General features: G+C 33.6%; 2 protein-coding genes across 2 annotated transcripts in view; one reads left to right on the forward strand and one right to left on the reverse strand.

Moving 5' to 3' along the window:
- Positions 1-13,759, forward strand: part of LOC123684986 (polypeptide N-acetylgalactosaminyltransferase 2-like) — a 183,494-nt gene extending 169,735 nt beyond the window's left edge. Inside the window, exons 6-9 of the mRNA XM_045624531.1 lie at positions 4,006-4,173; positions 6,077-6,247; positions 6,994-7,154; positions 11,805-13,759. Of these exons, the coding sequence (XP_045480487.1) occupies positions 4,006-4,173; positions 6,077-6,247; positions 6,994-7,154; positions 11,805-12,285 (981 nt within the window). The 3' untranslated portion in view covers positions 12,286-13,759. The remainder of the gene's footprint in view (positions 1-4,005; positions 4,174-6,076; positions 6,248-6,993; positions 7,155-11,804) is intronic.
- Positions 13,760-15,712: 1,953 nt separating this feature from the next.
- On the reverse strand, positions 15,713-20,110 carry LOC123684562 (glucose dehydrogenase [FAD, quinone]-like). Its single transcript, XM_045623856.1, has 3 exons — positions 19,850-20,110; positions 18,027-18,242; positions 15,713-17,190 (listed from the first exon to the last, which is right to left on the reverse strand). The coding sequence occupies exons 1-3, from the start codon at positions 20,034-20,036 to the stop codon at positions 15,737-15,739; spliced, it is 1,857 nt and encodes a 618-aa protein (XP_045479812.1). The 5' UTR covers positions 20,037-20,110; the 3' UTR covers positions 15,713-15,736.
- Positions 20,111-22,023: the final 1,913 nt, after the last annotated feature.

The following is a 22,023-nucleotide window of genomic DNA, read 5'->3' on the forward strand; positions in this document are numbered from 1 at the left end:
GAGTCTACTTGATGAAGGATATTCAATATAAATATCAAAAAATTGACAACTTTGCATCTATTTCTTCACAATAATATCTATATCTATATGATATATTAAAAATGACAAAATTAATAATCAACCAAAAGAAAATTCAGAATAACTAAAACTATGAAAATTGAGTAAACGGTTAATAAATTAAATAACTAAATTAACATCAAAAGACAGACGTACGTTTCGGAATTCACTTCTTGATTAAGAGTCATTACCAACCAGAGGATAAATTTAAAATTTCTAAAATTGTTTTTTGAATTATAAATGTCGATTTGTATATGTATTTCAAGGGAATAACAAGAAAGAAATCTATGACTACCTGAAGTATTTGCTTTCTCTGTGAATCCTTACTAGATATACAGTTACGTTTAGTTAATTTGAGGTTCCTCAATTGCAATTTTTGTGAAGTAAATATACATAAGTGATGAGTTTTTTATTTCAGTAATTTTGTTGAACTATAAGGCACTGATGAGGAAAAATTTTATTATTGAATACAAAAATTCCGAAACGTACGTCTGTCTTCATGTTAATTTAGTTATTCAATTTGTTAACCGTTCACTCAATTGTCTATCGCTGGCCACCATTTTCTCCCATCTTTCTGGCAGCGTACGAATCCATTTTTTACTTCTTCATAAGACTTGAAGTGCTGGTCAGCCAGTCCGTGTGCCATTGATCAAAACAAATGATAGTCTGAGGGGGCAACGTCTGGAGAATACGGCGAGTAGGGTAGAACTTCCCATTTCAACGTTTCCAAGTACCTATCTCTTGATCACTTGATCGTAACATGGGTTCGAGCACTGTCATGCTGTAAAATAACTTTATCATATCTCTCGTTTTATTGTGGCCGTTTGTGTTTAAATGCTCGGCTAAAACGCATTAATTGCGTTCGATGACGATCGCCTGTGATTGTTTCAGTCGGTCTTAACAACTCATAATACACTACGCCGTGCTGGTTCCACCAAATATTGAGCATGACCTTGGAACCGTGAATATTCGGTTTGGCCGTCGATGTGGAAGCATGGCTGGGATATCTCAATGATTTTTGCGCTTGGGATTATCGTAATAAACTTTCGTATTTGCCTTGCAAGCAGCTGTTCACAAGCGAACAAACGCCGTTCAACATCTCTCGGCTTCAACTCGTACGGCACCCAATTTCCTTGTTTCTGAATCATTTCCATTACTTTCAGGCCTTTTGAAATGGCTTTTTGCGTCATTTCCAATGATCCTGCCATTTCTTGTTGCGTTTGGCACGAGTCTTGATCAAGAAATGCCCACAATTCTGCATCTTCGAAAACCTCTCTTTCACCGCTGGTCTTTCATGCTGGTCTTAGACGTCAAAATCACATCTTGAAGCGTTGAAACCAATCTCGGTCTCGCCATAGGTATTTTAGAGCATTCGATGAACCTCAGTCGTAGATTCTTCATATCAAAGCAGAAAATTTAAATCTTCCGCAAAGGACGAGAATTTGGCTTGTAAGCTGACTAATATTTCGAAGGCGTTATGTTTAAAAATATCTAAACTTTTTGTTTGAGATCTACGATCTATTTATTTCGAATACCTCTTACCGCTACAGTCATCTATTGCAAAACAGCGGAAGCAAAGTTGTACACCAAATATAGTTCCAGGTTTCTCTTTCTTTGTCGTGTTTGTGAAAAATAGATTACAAATATTAATTTGATGAAATATTTATTTTTATTTCTGAGTATCTCCAATTCATTTCAAGGACGAAACAACTCAAAATGCTTGGAAAATCAACTCTAATTGAATGTCGTGAAAGTTTGAAAGAGACAAGTTTCAAGCTGATCGGTCAACTAAAAAATTCATGCACTTTCGGTTAGTATATGAAAAGTTCAGAGGTCCCAAATACTTTTCACCAGTATACTCACCAAATGTAAACGGAGCTTCCTGGTTACATCGAGACTAGTTAGAAAACTTTCTTCAGACACAATATATTACCCACAAGGGAATGAAACCAAGCATTTCCCTTGAAATTTACTGTATTCGTTATCAATAACAAACTTATTTTTTCGAATGATGTAACGAGCGTTCATTTAAATTCGTAGTCAAGAATGCTGTGGAGAAATTAAATGGAATTATAAGTAGCGCTTAGCTTGTACCATATCATTATCTTGTAATTTTTCCATTTCACTTGAAACTGCCATATTAGAATTGGATTTCGAATCTGTGAGAAAAGTATATAATGAAAAATGGGTTTTGCCGAAGTACAAAAGGCATTCATGATCGAATTTTATATCAGAAATGGACATAAAATTGGAGGCAAATGAGAATATTCTATAGATGAATGTCTAACGGAATTCGGGATTAAGTAAGCAGATGTTCCCATTGATTATAAATGTTTTCAAAGCATTGTTTCGGCAGGGTGGAAGGAAAGAGTGGAAGTTGTCGACAAAAAAGGACACCAGACTTGATTAATACAGCCGAAGATATTATGGAAGAAGCTCCAAAATCTCCAGTAAGATTTTTATTCTAACGCAATTGTGTCTCTGTTGGTACATGTCACAAGATATTAAAATAAGACATCAGTTTATTTCCATACCGATAAACCTGATACCAGAAGGTTCAAGAAGTTGATTATCCTTGTAGGATGGCTTTTTGTCAGTGGTTCCTGAGTGATTTCAATAATAATCTCACAAACGTTTTTTTTTTCTGACGAAGCTTGGTTTTACTTTCTGGGTATGTTAACTCAAAAAACATGAGAATGTGGATAGGTGAAAAACCTTATTTTTTTTATTGAGATGCCCTTTCATTCTCAAAAAGTTGAAGTTCGGTGCGCTATGAGTCAGAGGCGAATTATTTGCCCAATTATCTTCAATGGAACATAAACAGCAGACCGCTATAGGGAAGAAATTCTCGTATCATTTATTCGTGAATTGAATTTTGAGGGATTGACTCAAAGTTTTTTGCAACAGGAAGGTACAGCAGCACACACGGCTACAAAAACTTCAGCCTTTTCAAGGAATATCTTTCAGGATCGGTTTATCAGATTGAACACAAAAAAAGATTTCCTCCACGGTCTTGCGACCTGACACCTTGTGAATTATTTTGTGGCTTCATTTGAAAAATAGTATTTTCTTGTACCTTTACATAATTTAGTTCAACTGAAGGAACGAATTATCGAAAAGGTTGAAGAAATTAACAATTCACCCCTTACATTGGATAATGTCTTGAATGCCATCATAAAACGATATGAAAAATGTTCAGAGCAGAGAAGTGGTCATTTCCAGCAGTTCCTTTGATTAAAATTATGATTTTGTATGGTCAAGAATTAAATGAAAGTCTCATATTTATTACTTTTATTTTTCGTATGAACTCTCAACTTGTTTCAATCGACATGGGAATTTTCAACCGAATTTTTTGAAATTCCTTGACCGAAAGTTGTCAGAATCCTCATATTTTATCAATTCATGTTAACTTGCCAATGAAATTTTCAAGTCGGAGCAAACCATTTTTGTGAATTGGCTTAAGAAAGTCGAAAATTGAACTGGAGTTTTGTCACTTTCATTTGTTTACATACTTCGAATCTGGGAACTATATGGTACAAGCTAAGTACTACTTGTAATCACAGAAAATCACCTCTAATTTGTCCACAGCACTTTTTACCATGAATTTAAGTGAAAGCACGTTAGATTTACAATAGGTAATATTTTCAATGGAACCGGAGTGGGTAGATTTTGCTCAAAATACGTCAATTATTCGCTAGATTTTCATGTTCGAGATTATTGACGTAACGAAAATTAATTCGTTTTAAGGATGATTATACGCGATCACAGAGTAATTATAATTAAAAGGACCCTTAGTGTATAATTTTCAGCGTTGGCTGTTTTTTTACTTTCGTTACTGATGATAGGCTAAGGGAATATTAATCATAATTACGTAGTGCGGTGAAAGCATCGGAAATTATGTTTGAAACGTTATCCCTATCAGTACGTTGTTATTATTTTCTGTTTCAGGATCCATCCAGGGTTGTTTGCCCTGTAATTGATGTCATCAGCATGGATACTTTTCAGTATATTGGTGCTTCAGCTGATTTGCGAGGTGGTTTCGACTGGAATTTAGTTTTCAAGTGGGAGTATCTGAGCTATGCAGAAAGGGAGAGCAGACAGAGAGATCCTACTCAGGTAATTGGAGATAATGGTTGAATAGTAGCATTATGTGCTATATATGGATATAGATTTCCACTTTAATTTTTGATTGAATAAAGTGATTCAGAAATTTCAGTGGGTAGCAAAGATCAACTGACTCACGAAAGTTAAGCTTTTTTTATGGCAACATATAAAAATTTGTAACTGAAACTATATAATTCGAGTGATCACCATCGTATTCAATAACCAACTGAAGTGCTTTCAATTTCTCTACCTATTTTGAAAATCCCGAATTGAAATAATTGTCAAACTGTATCTGGAACAATAAATCAATTTACAAAATTTGGCAATATTTTCCAACAGAGTTCCGAAGTTTTTGTACCTCATGGTATGAGGGTGTACGTTAAATTTTAAGAATATCACTTGCTTTCGATTCATGAAAGATATTTGTTCTTGGATTTGTGTTATTCTTGTATTCGTTGAAACTGATTACAATGGGAATCAGTAATGATGTTTACAATTTCAGTTGCAATCCAATAATCACAAACTAAAACCTATTTTGGATACAATGACTGTAGAAGACAGTGAATAAATTTAAACATTTTCAAGATTGAAATAAAAAGTTTGTTGCAAATTGTAAGGAGTCAAAGAAAATACATTGAAAAACAAAAATTACACTTTCAAAGAATATGGTATATATATTTGGCAAATTTTTTTGTTTTGTTTTTTCAGCTTCTCTAAGGATTAAGTTGCTAGATGTTGGCTTCTTATTAACGATGTTTTTTTATGGTTGTTCAATTCAGGAATGAAAAAGTTAAGTAAATCATAAGATCTTGGAGGCCAATTCACAGGTCCAAAACGTGAAATTAGGCGGTCACCAAACGTGTCTTTCAATAAATCGATTGTGGCACGAGCTGTGTGAGATGTTGCGCCGTCTTGTTGGAACCACAGCTCCTGGACATCATGGTTGTTCAATTCAGGAATGAAAAAATTAGTAATCATGGCTCTATACCGATCACCATTGACTGTAACGTTCTGGCCATCATCGTTTTTGAAGAAGTACGGACCAATGATTCCACCAGCCCATAAAGCGCACCAAACAGTCAGTTTTTCTGGATGTAACGGTGTTTCGACATACACTTGAGGATAAGCTTCATTCCAAATGCGGCAGTTTTGTTTGTTGACGTAGCCATTCAACCAGAAGTGCGCTTCATCGCTGAACAAAATTCGCTTATGAAAATCGGGAACAACGGCAATCTCATTTTAGGCCCATTCGACGAATCTACGCCTTACTTGATGATCGTTTGGCTTCAATTCTTGCATGAGTTGGATTTTGTAAGCAGGCAAACCAAGATCCTTCCGCAAAATCTTCCATAAAGTGGATGGACACAGATCCAATTCCTGTGCTCGATGGCGGATAGACTGATTCGGGTCTTCCTCAATGCTACGCTCTACAGCAGCAATAGCTTCTTGCGAGTTATCAATAAGACACGTGGTACGAAAATGTTCCATAGTTAATCGAATTAACTGCTCTGATGGACGATTTTGTCGACGATAAAATGGACGTAGTGCGCGTAACGTATTCCGCACAGAACCATTATTTTTGAAATAAAATTTCACTATTTGCAAGCGTTGTTCAGGCGTGAGTCTATTCATGATGAATTGCCAAGCCAAACTGAGAATAAATCACTTGACAGCTGTTGAATCTGTCGCCATCTTGAACAGTAATGCCAACTTAAAGTTATATACCTCGAAAAAAAACACCCTTTATTTTCAAATTCAAAACAACATTCAGTAAATTATCGTATGAATTAGTCTCACATTCCTACTTAGTTCTACTGTTATGTGAAGAGTGAGCTCTAAAAAAGGAAAATTCACATTCATCACTGGATTATTTTTTTCTGTTGATTTTGGAATAAACTATTGATAATTGTTATAGGCCATTCGAACACCAATGATAGCAGGAGGACTTTTTGTCATAGATAAAAACTACTTCAATAGACTAGGGAAGTATGACATGCAGATGGACATTTGGGGAGGGGAGAATCTCGAAATATCCTTCAGAGTTTGGCAATGCGGAGGAAGCTTGGAAATCATTCCGTGCAGTAGGGTAAGAGAAAATTTTCATTTTTCATGTCATTTCACATATGAATTCATTTATGTTATATTTGAATTTTGAATACTACACCTCGAACATCTTTCGTTTTATTTCTTTTGGATTCTTGATTTGTTGGGATTAGGATAAGTTTTTTCTTTTTTCATACTTATATTGTGAAGAATCTCGTAGGATGGTTCAATGCAATAAAATTAGATGAAACCTCTTCTGAAGGATATTCCCATAAAAAGTTTCATTTTGATATAAAAAAACGAGAATATTTAAAGAGTTATCAATGGATGTTTATTTCGATGTAAAGTGGAAGGTATGCCATTAATGATGGGAAAAGGTATCTACCAATTGGCCGCCACGTCTAAGGTTGCAGCGCCATACCCCTTTATTGAATTTTTCTCACATCTGTGGCTCTGTATCCTCGATAACTTCATGAATTCCATCTTTAGAATCTTAAATCGATTGTGGAGCATCAACATAGATCTCACAAAATCTCTGCCATTTGTGGCTCCAAAAAATAACATGCCCAGAAAACTTTTCTTGCAAAATTGCTTGTATGGCATGTAGCATCGTTTTGTTGAAAATAAATGTCCCCTACATAAATATCAGAATAATAATTGAGTATAGCCTAATTCTTGAAATCTAAGAGGAATCGACAAACCTGAGCTTTTGTCGACACTACGGGATACAGCAGTGATAATTGATCATTTCGTATGCCCAATGCTCAAAACCTTCGATATTTTTTTCAGGTAGGTCACGTGTTCCGAAAACGTCACCCATACACTTTTCCCGGAGGAAGTGGAAATGTGTTTGCGAAGAATACAAGAAGAGCTGCCGAAGTTTGGATGGACGACTATAAACATTTCTATTACGCTTCAGTGCCTTTGGCAAAGAATATTCCATTCGGAGAGTGAGTATAAACAAAATTTCGTACTGAATCTCATGTTTTCATAAATTCTAGAGTCTCTACTCGTTATTCCATTAATAACCATGATAACTTCCAATAAAGTATTGAATTGGATATCAGGAGCTTCTGTTTTTCTGTTCATATAGTTACAAACCACCGCCATAACTTTGTTGGACTAGAAAAGGAACAAATGTCAATTATTACGGTTTCAAGATATTTTTACTCGAAAAACACGAAAATTAAAAATAATTAGTCTTAGTGATCTCAAAGCTTCCTGTACCTACGGTATACTCAGAATCAATAAAATAAAAATGGTTATGTTTATTTCATCGAATCTCAAGAAAATTTGAAACATTTTCTAAATTTTTGCTGAATACATTCGAAAAGATGGAATATTCAGCATGATTACAGAGAATACCCATGGTCCAGTGAAGCGATGCAACAACCAAAACATCTGTATGATACGATATCGAATAAACGAAGGTTCTTTTTCAATGGCGAAGTGGGGATGGTCACAGTTGCGGCCTGCTCTAGCTCTGCAACTTGAATATTAATCGCTCTACAACTGTGGGATGGGTTACGACAATGTTATTCCATTTATTCATTCGTGACAATGAACGACACAAATAATTTCTTCTGTGCAAATAAGTACTCAGGTTTTTTTTCCACAATAACTGATTGAACATTGAAAATAAAATAAATTTTACGCAAGTGAGAATTATAATGGAAAACAAAAACAAATTGTGAAAAATCCTAAATCGAGGGCCGGCCTATTCAAATAATTCACCTTGCCAAGCAGTAGTGAAACTATTATTAGGAGATATTCTCATATCTCCGAGTAGATTCGGCATAATTGCTATTTTGGCACATAAATGAATTATTTTGAACAAATATTCGTCGCTCTATAAATCAAATCATAAAAAAATCATTGGAAGGTAAATCCGGTGATCTGGGGGTCCAATTGATCGTTCCATTTTCCGGAAAGTCACGACCTGAAAAAATCATCCTAAGATAATGTATGACTATTCTTGTACTATGACTTGGACAGCCATTATGTTATGTAACCATCAAAATTAATTGTTAGCTGTGGAACTGCCGGAGTATTCTCTGGAATATCGTTGAATATCCTTCCGAATGTATTTATCAAACCTCTATAATTATCAAAATACGAAACCTTCTAACTCTATTTCGAAAGAATTCGAGAAATACTTCCATTTGAAAATCCGCAATATCCACCGAATTCAATATCAAGATCACTCTTTTCGAATGCTATATCTTCATCCGTCCTCAAAATTATACCGCGATCACAAGATTGAGAAACATCCCAGTCACAATTTCAAAGGATATGGAACATAATATCCACTCTAGAATTACGTTCACTTGATCCTATAAAATTAGGAAGTGCCAAAGGAAATGAAGTCAGTTTTTCACTTAATACCCCAATGCGGTATTCTATTTCCCGTAGTATCTCTGCTCGAGCAGCATCCCATTAAAGGATGCTGAGCAATAAATTCTGAGGTATTTAAATTTTTCGTAAAGTTCTCGGTTTAAGCGCTTGATATATGCGACAATATAAATTTACCCTTCTTCAAAGACCAAGGAGACTTTCATCTTCTCTGCGGAGGGGGAAGTGTGTAGAAGGAAGATTAAATTCATGCGTGAATAATATGAGACCTGTCTGTATATAACCGTGACAAATATGTTCACGTACAAAAGAAGCATTCCAATTAAATCGAAATGATGAGTTTTGTTTAGAGGGGGTTGCTCAACTGTGAATACATTTACATTCAAAATTGTTTTCGAAAGGCATAGGCGCAAAGTGTTTTAACACGTAACAGCATAAAAAGTCTTCCTAAGTAATCGTTCATATGCTATACAAGGTGATTCGCCGAGATGACCTATTATAATTTTGAAGTGATATTATAATGAAATGAGGAATTAACAGAATTCGGCCATATTATTATCATCGAAGATAAAAATTTGAAAATGAACAAATATTGCAATCAATTCAAAATGGCAAAAAAGTAGTTAGAGTCGATATTAGTTAATATGAACTAAAATCGAAGGATCAAAATTATTTGAATTTGACATCAATTTAAACAGAAGAATAACCCACCTAAGAGTTTGTTGATGTCCTCATCTATAAAAAAAATTGTGTTCTTGGGAATTAATCTCTAGGCAATAATCGATGAAATGAAATAAAACCGAAACGTAACGTAATTGTCAATTGTGTTGGTAGTTACAAATTAAAATTTGTTCAAGTCATTATAATACATGGTGATACAACGGCATGGCCTATTAGACGTTTATAGAAAACTAATCATAATTTTGAGCTGAAACTTTGCATATTGGAATTTGAGACAATGATCTTTCTCTCTAAAATATTTTCAGATCTCTACCACATTTTAGTTTCTTTCTGTGTTTTCCGGAAGTCACTGAGTCACACAGTGACGAATTGCAGTTTTTCCTCAATTGAGGTTCTTCCTCGATTACTCTTTAATGTATTCATTTTAGTTATAGGGTTTGCTCAAGTAACCCCCACTATTTTTGTACGTATAAATAAATAAATAAATAAATGACGTCTTTATATATAATCGACTGAAATAATGAAAAATATAGGTTCGGTTCTAATTTGAAAATCTTGAGTTTTGATGAATTTGAGTTGTCCAAGTTCATGATCTTCTTATGAACATTTTTGGTCTAAACCGCAAACACCCTTATAAAACTACGTATTTTCTGAATCGAAAAAAATATTTTCGAAAAAAGGTATTTCTGCAGAAAAATTCGAAAAATGTGAGTCCTCATCGCCTCAATTTTTTTATAAAAAAATCATGAACTCATTAACCGTTGAACTATTACCCAAGGTATGGCATATGGCCGAAATTGTCATCAAAAAAGCTATCTAATGACGCAATGATATACTGGATATGCTATTCGAAATAAGAAAGTAGTAATCTGTTTCCGGTATAACCGGAAGTTGTAAAAATCTGAGAATATTTTAGGGAGAAAGATTATTGTCTCAAACCCCAATCTGCGAATCTTCAGCTCAAAATTATGATTAGTTTTCCATAAACGTCTAATAGGCCATTCTGTTGTATCACCATGTATTATAATGACTTGAACAAATTTTAATTTGTAACTACCAACACAATTGACAATTACGTTACGTTTCGGTTTTATTTCATTTCATTCATTATTGCCTAAAGATTAATTCTCAAGAACACAATTTTTTTCATATAGATGGCGACATCAACAAACTCATAGTTGTGTTATCCTTTTGTTTAAATTGATGTTAAATCCAAATAATGTTGATCCTTCGATTTTAGTTTATATTAACTAATATCGACTATAACTATTTTTTTGCTATTTTAAATTTATTGCAATATTTGTTCATTTTCAAATTTATATCTTGGATGATGATAATAATAAGGCCGAATTCTGTTAACTCCTTATTTAATGATAATATTACTTCTATTTCCAAAACATTTTTTATATTATAATGCAAACAACAATTTGAAATATGAAACTAAAATGATTTTCTGGTATACGATTAAGGTTATAAAATTCAATCGAAATGAATAAAATTGTCATAGATTAGATTCTCGCTGAATTATTGTGGAATCGTTTTTACATTCATCAAATTGAAGCTTCTTTTAAATTACTGTTTGGTGAAAAAAGAATTTGGACATTCGGAAAATTAACTGGTAATGTACCACAATAAATAAAGGCACATTTTTCACGATTCCAATTTTTACCTCTCTACATTTTTCTAATTTTGGAATGTTTACTTCTATTCCACTAAGTAGTTTTTTATTATTCCACTAGTTGGGAAATTAGAATTTCACTATTTGTATACTTTACTTCTGTAACACATATATCTTCAAGTCTTTCCATCCATTTTGGCATTATTTCACCTAAGTGCTTGAAAATGTTGAGATTATTTTGTCTGTGTCAATCATCAAATAACATTCATTACTAATATTTAATTTGCTAAACGTAACTAAAAGGTCTAGAAATAGTGGTGTGCCCACCCGCTATTAAACACGTATAATAATATAATAATAATTTATTATGACTTGTACTACAGTTACAATTATAAAAATGAACCATCAATAATTACATGGCAAGTCTGGAATCTAAATAAATATACATGGATATATATTTATACACACATAAAAGAAGGTATATAACGCAAAAACAAAAATTCACAAACAGTAAAAAATCAGAGTTTGAGGGAAAAAAATTCCTTCAAGTCAAATTGTTTCCTCCAGCAGCAAATCTCTTACCTTCCTTCTAAACTGCGCAAGAGGGAGTAGTTTGAGCTCCTGAGGAAGCTTATTGAATAGACTGGTAATTTTTGTAGTCATGAGCTCCTTAGTTTCAAAGGGGTTTGGCGATACTTGAGTTGACTCAAGTTCCATAGCGCACACATCCAGTTTCCAGGAAATATTCTATTATGAAGCTCATTACATGTCGCCTGAAGCACCTCAAACAAAATAAAATCAGCGTGCACATCACTATTCCTTAACATCTTAAACTTAACATAATATACTCATTTCAATCAACAAAAAATTATAAGCATCAGCTTTTTTGGAGATGCAGTAAATTCTGATCATTTCCTATAACCAATTCCATCTTGTCTTTTTTTTTCAGTATATCCGAACGTGTTAGACTTCGCAACGAACTGCAGTGTAAGTCTTTCAAATGGTACCTCCAAAATGTCTACCCTGAGCTGTCTATACCTCATTCAACCACTTCCCACACTGGGGAGTTCAGACAAGGGATGTTCTGTCTAGACACCATGGGTCATCTGTTGGACGGATATGTAGCTCTCTATCAATGTCACCACACTGGCGGAAACCAAGAATGGAGTCTTACCAACTCGGGTTTGATAAGACACCACGACCTATGTCTGTCCTTGGCTAACTTCATGAAGGGAGCTCAAGTGGTGATGAGGGTCTGTGATGGTTCTGACCACCAAAAATGGCATCGCATTGAACCTGGTGGTCTTATACGGCATGCAAAATATCCCCTGTGTTTAGACTCTAGACTGAACGATGTACGTGGTATAACAGCTGAACGATGTAATAGTGCATCGGACTCTCAAAAATGGCAACTTACCTACTCTTCCTAAAGGCCAGTTAAGATTATTTTTATTTTGTATATAGATGTACAGAAAAGTCTGCCTGGGATCATTCTTAATTATTCTCATACAGTCTTTCATATCGCCTCGAAAGACCAGGTCTAGTGATGGGTGTCATAGTAATAGTATCTAACAATAAATATGCACTCTATATCTCAAAAACTACCAAACATATCCCATTTGAATTGAATGAGCACTTGGTGTATTTATTGACACTTATTGGTTGAGTATAATGCTAATAAGAGACTGAAAAAATATTGTATGCTTTTGATCTATAGTTTGAATTGGTTAAACAAAATATATATGATAAAATAATGGAAGTAAGGGATAAAACATTTCAAAACTTATCTTATACACCTGAAAATTCTTGTATGACCAATGGTTTTTGAGTAAAGTTCCAATGATAAAGAAAACTAAACAAAACAATCAATCAGAAACTGAAAAATTAAGCTTGTCCTAGTTGAATCAAATTTGTATTATATCACTACAGAATTTGAAAAGGTACTCTATCCTATAACCCATCAATAAAAATTAGCAAATATTTGATTTCTTTTTAAGAATGATCTTTGGACCTACCTTATTGATTTATCGCAATCAGCTATGAAGAAACTGTGTTTTCTATATGTACATATATTGAATTTATACAGACATCAGAGAAAAATGGGGTATAGAGACGACTTAACAATTATTTTTATTTCAAACGATTCAACATTTGTACTTAATTCAATGAAAAAATGAAAAAAATCTATAAATTAAATACCTGAGTTTCGAATATGTGTTTCATCAAATATATCGAAATGGAGAATAGAGCCCTTATATCATATGAATGTAATCGTGATATGTAAAATGGTTACCTATGAAAAAGACACTTGATAATAGATATACAGAACTGTCACATCACGTTATGGGATACATTACTTAATAGTTAGGTCCTCTAGGCTTTATGTCCTGACGTAAATGAAAAATTACTTACCATAATCCTTAATTGTATGTATGTATATTATTTTGATATTTTGTTATATTTTGTATATAAAAGGCTTATATAATTTGTTGAATTTTTAAATGAATGAACACCTAGACAAAAGAAATATCTTGATTGAGAAGAGACAATAGAACAGGATTGTAAAATCCTGAAATTTGGGTGATATATTGCCAATGAAAAAGTAAAGTTTTGTCATTAAAGAGTGAGAAGTGTTACTGAAGTGCTCGATATATACTAGTTCACTCAGAAGACTTTGTGATGAATGAAAATTAGACCTGTCTAGTTAATTATTTTGTAAATTAGAGTTGTAGCTTTTTATAAAAAATTTCTACTGAAACAGATTTTTAATGGAAACGGGTTATTGAATTACATCAATATGATTTATTGTTTTGGTCTAATATTCAAAACTTGTGATCTGACATATAAGTTATAATAAGTTGCAGTTTATGTAACACACCCAGTAATAAAAGATCAGTACTTCAATTATTGTTTTATTCCTTTTCAGATAACAGCTGTAAGAGCTCATTCAGCTTGGCATATTACATGTAAGAATAAGAGTAAGATGCCCAAAATGTTGATGTGTACTCTGATGGAATTATGTTTGAGATTCTCGTGACTTGAACTTGGGATTATTGTATTTCCCTTTTATTCTTTTGGATTTCATGAAGATACATTAGTGATGATCAACAATTTCTAAGAGACATTCTGGTCTGTAATAAATGTACCGGGGTTTTCACCATAATTTGACCCCCCTTTAAATTTGTTACTGAAATAGCTAAAACAAAATGTTTTCTATAAAAGCTTCACCAAATCGACTAGTGTTTCTAAAATGATTTCAAAAGACAAAATATATACACAGTGGGCAACATATTGATTGCAACTTCATTTTTTCAAATGGAACACCCTGTATATTTTTTTATGTTTGACTAGCTTCTTTTTCCCTGATTTCGAATATATAACATATGTTTGGCCTATCTCTCTTATTCTGAGTACTACAAAGTTTCAAATTTTAAGAACCACCTGGCAAGCTAAGTAATCAGTTTTCATGTGGAAGGCTGCGATAATTCAAAATGCCCTTTTGTTTGTCATTGAATGAAGATATTCATCGAATATGCACTACACAGAAGTGGAAAAATTTGAAATATTTTCCCTTTATGTGAAAAACAATAAAAATAAGAATGCTACAAGAAGAGAAAATATGGTGTTGCATCCAAATCATCGAATTTCAATTTATAGTGAAAAACGTATATCATATAACAAGATAACTCAAAAAAGGGCATTTTGAGTTATCGCAACCTACCACTTGAAAACTGATTACTGAGCATGCTAGATGGTTCTTAAAATTTGAAACTCTGTGGTACTCAGAATAAGAGAGATAGACCAAACATATGTTATATATTAGAAATCAGGGGAAAAAGAGCTAGTCAAATATAGAAAAATATACAGGGTGTTCTATTTGAAAAAATGAAGTTGCAATCAATATGCTGCCCACTCTGTATATATTTCGTTTTGAGGAATCATTTTAAAAAACACTAGTCGATTTCGTGAAACTTTTGTAGAAAACATTTTTTTGTACCTCTTTCAGTAACAAAGTTAAAGGGGGGTCAAATTATGGTGAAAAACCCGGTACATTTACTCATCAAAGTAGAGTAGGACTAGGTAAGTACGGGTTGACTATAAAAAAATAATTCCAGTCTTTGCTCAGAAAGCTTCAGAATGAGCTTAATTCGTAGTAATAGTAATGTCTTCATTTCACATCATCTTCCAAAGTATGCGTCCAAATAAAAATACATGCAAACAAAAGTTACCTCTTTTAAATATTAGTATAAATTACTGCTTTTCGATATTTTTCATTATCAAATGAGTTTATTGAAGCTCCCTACTTTCTAGATGATTATTAGGGATGAATTTTACTTTTTATTGTTGATCTCAGTCTTGTTTATGTGAATATCATATTTCTTAATTTTGTTCAATTTCAAAAGTTGATAAAAAAAGAATTGTAAATGTGACTGATTTGAGTGATACCACATATTGAAACTGAATTAAGGCATTCTTTGTAAACTCGATCCCAGCATGTAACAATAACATCTCAAGTTTCAATAAATTCCACCGAAAAGTTTGGTTTTTATGATGGTCTCAGTATTTCAATGGATATGAAATTTTACTCTGTAGCTTTCTGAAAAAAGGCAGAAATACATTTGTCATTCTGTACTCACCGAATCCTACTACAACTCACTAAGGGTAAATAGTTACTCCAAGGATACTCTGAGGCCTCTATAACTCAAAATCTCAACCCAATCGGATTCGTGACCATGGAAAAATTAGCTCACTATAAAAATTATATGACAGATAGTTGGGCATCAGTTGAAATTCTTGTCAAGCCACTTGAATGCAAATAACACATGAGGAACTTCTCACTTCAAAAAAACAAGGATATCTTAATATATTTCCTTTATTTCATTACTGAACGAGATATTCTTTCTTGATCATATCAGCAGCTCTTTCTCCAATCAAAAATGCTTGAGCGTTGATATGACCTGTTACAGTACCTGGAACGACCCCTACGTCAGCCACCCTAAGTCCTTTGATTCCATAAACCCTAAACTCATGATCCACCACTGCCAAAGGGTCTTGTGTATTACCCATCTTAGTTGAAGAAGAAAGATGTAGTGCAGGTCCAACCAAATGACGTAGAATACAATACCAAAATTTCTTCGATCTGTATTTTTCACCTGCACATTCTGGAACTTTCAAATCGAGGGTTAAGTTCAACGATTTGCCTACAGTGGTATCCAGTAACCTCAAAGACACCTCAACGCCCTTGTATATATCCTCTAAGTCCTCAACATCACCGAAAATATTGCTGTCAATCAAAGGAAAATCTCTAGGATCAGCTGATTTCAGTTTCAGAGATCCTGATGATTTTGGATGGAGTAGGAACAGTTCCAGACTCCAAGTAGTGGACTGATTGACCGTTTCAAGGAAATTATTTATGCTCTTTTTGAAATTGTTCAAACCCGGATACCCTGCTGATATTGGCTTTGGAAAAGAGAACTCCACCTCTATATTAGGATATGGTGACGATAAATTATTGGCGTTGTAATAAGATGTCAAACGATAATTTGTTGGAGCTGTATAAAAACCTTTTCCATCCAAATATTCCTCCACGAGTTTCCTTGTTGGAACTATAGGTTCAACGTAATTCGATTTGAGATAGAATGACTGGAAACCGATGTGATCCTTCGTGTGTTTACCAACTGGTAGATCCTGAATGACTTCAATCCCTAATTTCAACAAGTCTGATTTAGGTCCAATGCCGGATAACATCAAAAGCTGCGGAGAATTTATGGAACCAGCTGAACTTATAACTTCTTTTTTTGCTCGTGCTATATACTTCCTGTTTTCACTTACAAATTCCACACCATGGGTTTTTTTTGTAATTGGGTTTATAAGTATTTTTGTAACGAATGCATTAAGAGTAACATTGAAGTTAATTCTGTTCCAAGCTGGTCTAACGTAATTATTTGCTCCACTTACTCTTATTCCTCTTTCAATGTTGTGTTGGGTGTATGAGATTCCGCTAATCCTTTGTGCATTATAATCTTCAATGTATCGAATACCAATTTCTTGATGAGCTTCTATAATTTTCTTATGTATGGACCCTCTAGGTTGTACATAAGCTATGTTGATGGGTCCCTTAAAGCCCCTGTAGTTTAAATCTATATTTTGTGATTCATAATTTTCAATTTTCTTATAGTACGGTAAAACATCGTTCCAAGACCATCCAGGAATGCCTTGTTTTGCCCACTGTTCGTAATCTTTCTTTATTCCCCTTGAATAAACAAGACCACTCATTGTTCCTGATCCACCTAGGATTTTGCCTTGGACATAGGGGCATCGGTTATTTGTCCTTCCTGAAATGTTTTACTTTGTATAGGCATACTCGTATTCATTCGAAAAGTGATGAGCTATGTACAGGATAAATGTGTATAAGAGTATCATGATGATAGTATCATATGAATAAGGGTACGAACAAGGAATATTTCTTTAAGTCGCGGCCTGTTGTTGATTTTGAAAAGTATTATAACCCTATCTAATGACAAAAGAATCAAGAGCGATATCTGCTGTTATTAGCATTGTTTGAAAATAGTGTTCAGAATTCTGTTTGTGCAGGTGAAAAAATTAACGCGATGTTCAATTATGATACAGCATGATTAATTATACCGGGTGGTTTAAAAGTCTGGAAAAAGTGAATTTAATTCGCGCACAGGTGGAAAATCGCAATTCTGATACTGTAATAAGTTAAGTAATTTCGCCATCAGATTTTGGGTGCAAAAAGGCTTTTTACGAGATCAGAGGCCTTACTTCGAAATTTCAAATGCAAACCCATTTTTTTTTAACAAATTTCAGAGTTGGGCCTCTTATCTCGTATAAGGCCCTTTTGCACCATAAATCTGATGGGCTCAATCGATTCAACGAGAAAAATTACTGAGGACCTCAGTATCAGAATATGAATTTTTGCAACCTGATCTTTAGTCTTCCAGTCAGACAAAATTATTGAACAGTCCGATATTTTTGTATATTATATCAAAATACTTAAATTTCTTCAACTTTATTTTTAAGAAATTTGGTGATCTTATAAATATTGGATTGGCAAGAAAATAATAATGAGAATGATTTCATTGTTTGCATCTCCGAGAAATATTTTCACTGCAAAGTATTATTTTTGGAAATTATAGAGAGTTCTCACCAAGACAAGCATTTTTCTGAGGCACAGTAAAGTAACCCCAATTCCTTTCAGAGTTTGCAGCTGGTTCGAAAAAAAATGGAATGTCTGTCAAGTCATCATTTATATCTCCAGCCTCCAAGATGAGAACTTTCCAATTTTGAATTTCCGATAATCTGTTTGCCACTACTGAGCCAGCTGATCCTCCTCCAACTATGATAAAATCAAACACTCCATACTCTATAATTATAACGGTATTGAGCATCAGTGATTGATGATTGATTCCCAAAATTAAAATTACAAATGAAACTGTCGAAATCAAATCAATTATAAACAATCAAAATAGTACCTATATTAATTGTGATACCAGTGTACCTAGTGTGTATTGGTAAATTTTTCAAGCAGGCGTAATAAGTAAGGGGGGTGCTAGTTGAACGTTGTCTTTTAAGAATATTCCTCCTGGGGGGAGGATATATCCCCTTTGTTGCTGAGATCTTTATATTTTCGTTTAAGATAATTAAGTCTAATGTGTTTATTTTATTTTCGGTAAATTATCCGAAGAAAATTAGTTTGAGTTTGGTTGTTCTGTCACTATGTAGATTATAAATAAAAAACTGATTGTCAGACACAAGTTTAACTTCTTCTCTGATCAACATTGAACCCATGATTTGGCTAGACATTCTTAGGGCCGGTATTATAAAGGATAACCGACGGTTCAACTGTTGCGTCAACTACCAAATTCCTCAACCGTCGGTTATCCTTATCGACTTAACAAAAAATAATTGAATTTGTGATTTTTATAGCTGCCAACTTCGATAGTTCAGGATATAGATATTTTCAATTATTGAGAATACTTATTGAAAATGAGAATTCTCTATTGACATTATTAATGTAATTAATTGATTGAGTTCCTTAGTTCTTGAGTTGTAAATTGATCAACGTTTAGTTCTCTCTTCTTCTTCTGTTCTTATAAGCTTTTATGTAACAATATGGTACATACCAACATTTTAACATGCATGATTGTCATCCAAAACTACCATGCATGCAAAATTTCATTGAGATGGGTTGCGGTAATAATAATAATAATAATAATTGCTTCAAAACTCAGTTGCAAGATTTGAACCGCAACATACATTTAGATTTTTGTTCATAAAATACAGGGTGATTCACCGCGATGGCCTATTAGACGTTTATGGAAAATGAGTTTGTGCTGAAAATTTGCATGTTGGTATTTGAGACAATGATCTCTCTCCCTTAAATATTTTCAGATCTCTATACACTTCCAGTTATATCGGAAGCAGACTACTACTTCCTTATTTCAAATGGCACACCCAGTATATCATTGCATCATTAATTAGCTTTTTTGATGAAAATTTCAGCAATATGCCATACCTTGGGTAAAAACTCAACGGTTCATGAGTTAAAGGGATTCTTATGGAAAAAACTTTTTGAATATTTCCGCAGAAACAACTGAATTTTACAATTCATGAATTGTAATTAATTATTCGTAATTGAAAATTGTATTGATTTATAGATTTCTCAATAATCCCAACGAAAAATAAGTTATAATTCATTAAATGTAAAATTCTTTATGGGAATTGTCCTACAAGTCTCAAAAGGCAGTGTAGTACAGTACCTTCTGTCGATCTTGACTCAACCATTGAAACATAATGTGAATGCACTGATGGATTTTATCGTTTTGAACATCTTTTTCGCCTTTTTAGAGCTTTGGAATAAAAGCTTAGTTTCAAAAATGATTTTTCACTATTTATTTCTGAGTTGGTTGATGTAATACTTTCGAAAAACAATAACATGAAAAATAAATATGACATGATTCTTGAACTTACCATAAGTAATACTCCTTCGATCTACACTTCCCAGCAATTGCCTATTGTCAGTTGGCAATTTATAATCCTTAAACCTCTTCAATTCATTATCTATCAATTCTTCTAAATACTCAACTTTCAAGTTGTATGCATCTTGATCAATCCCATGAATTATACGCACTAACAAAAGGAAATAAATTAAATACATTTTACGTACCGTGTTTTTGTATCACTTTTTTTATACGTTTTAAGTGCTTTTTACGTCAAGCGGAAGATTCTTGAGATGTTTGTATATAAATACGTAATAGAAATGTTCTAATAATCTGTTATCTATGTGACAACATGTAAACATTTCTACGAAATGAAATTTAAAGAATTTCTGAAACAAATATGCTAGAAGTAATATAATTGATTGCAATGGGATTCGAAAATGCAACAAATATTTTGATTATTTCCTAAATCCTACGAAAAGCTATTTTACATCATTGAGGATTTTTCAAAATGAAAAAATAAAGTATATTAGTGAAAAATATAATGCAATTATGGCATATTCCGATTAAGAAGTATTTAATATTTTTGTAATGAAAAATCGTAAAAAATATTAATTCATTGCTTTTTTGAGCGCTCGTTCACGGAACGTATTCGAACGTCGATTTTTCTAATTTTGGTCTGGGAATTATTTCAAATATTGAGGTTCGACGCACTGATGACTAATCCATAGTTAAATTCAATAATGTTCGGCCAGCTGTAAACACGATAACTCAGGGTAGGCTCAGATCTTGAATGCCGCGGTTAGGTCTGTTAATGAGCATAATCCTACTAGGGGTTCCGTGAATATGGAAATTTTTATTTCTCTCGATTTCAAAACTCCAGATACCAACCATGCATTTGCATGTCTTCTTCTTCTTCTTCCTCCTCTTTCAAGAGGATCTGGTCCTGTTCAATTCTGTACATTTGGCCCTCTTCTGGGATCTTCCTGAGGTGCCAAACTCTAGCTCTCGTGCCACTTTTTTGGTGGTCTGTGTACCGGTCTGAGTGTGTTAGATTTTTGAGTTTCAGCCCTCTTTGCCCATCTGTCTTCTGGCATTTTTTCTACTCGATCTCTCCGAAATCTTTTTCATGTCCTGACCCATCTCTCCACATTTTGTACGCTCAATTCTTCTCTTATGTCATTACTCCTTATTCGGTCCCTGAGTGTGACTCCCTTGATGGTTCACAATATTCTCATCTCTGTGGTTCTCATTATTCATTTTGTTGTTGATGTCTCAGCTCTGGTTTCTTATGCATATGTGAGAATAGGTCTCACACACGTTTTGTAGATTCTGGTCTTGCTCTGTGAGCTCATCACTTTGTTCCTCCACACCATATCTCTCAGATAGCCGCCGACTCTCGACACTTTTATCGCTTTATCATAAAAAATCCAATTTCTACATGTAATGTGTCGAAAGGATCTTAACAAAACAAAACGGTACAAAATTTCTTCGACGCCGATAAAAAATGCCTAAGTACTATATTTTATTTTCACATCCAAATGACATTGCGTACGATCGAAGAATACACAAGCTACAAAGGGCGGTAGAGCATGCAAAATGTCAGTATTCCTTTGAAAACTGATTGGGATTGCATACATGTTTTCCGCTGTTAACATTTGTCATTTAACAGTAACTACATAACTGTCATAACTAACATTGGAAACAAGATCCAATGAAAAATCGTGGAAATTTTCCATATGTTGAATGTGTAAACATCGGCTTCCAAATACATAATTCGAAGGCTGAGGTAATTCAGGTAATGTTGGTTTTGGTCTTTGTGAAATACATAATAATTTTATCCCTCTTTTAATGAGAATTATAAAGTATTTTTTATATTGGTTGAACTACCATATTTTGTTTATTATTATTACACAAGTGGGTTAGTGAACACGGTTTCGAGATTTTCATTCCAGGGAATATTGACAAACGCAAATTATTGCACTTAAACAGCTTCAAACACTGCTCAGAATCATTAGCACGTTGTTGCTTTTGATCAATTGTAAGCTCGCGCGGCACCCATTTTGCACATAGTTTTCTCGTGTATAAATATTCGTGAATAATATTATGTCTACGTTCAGATGATATCTTCACAGTGTCTGCTATCTCGATCAACTTCACTTTACGGTCATTCAAAATTATTTTGTGAACTTTTTTTATTTTTTG

The sequence above is a fragment of the Harmonia axyridis genome, chromosome 7 (assembly GCF_914767665.1).
Source record: "Harmonia axyridis chromosome 7, icHarAxyr1.1, whole genome shotgun sequence".
Lineage (NCBI taxonomy): Eukaryota > Metazoa > Arthropoda > Insecta > Coleoptera > Coccinellidae > Harmonia > Harmonia axyridis.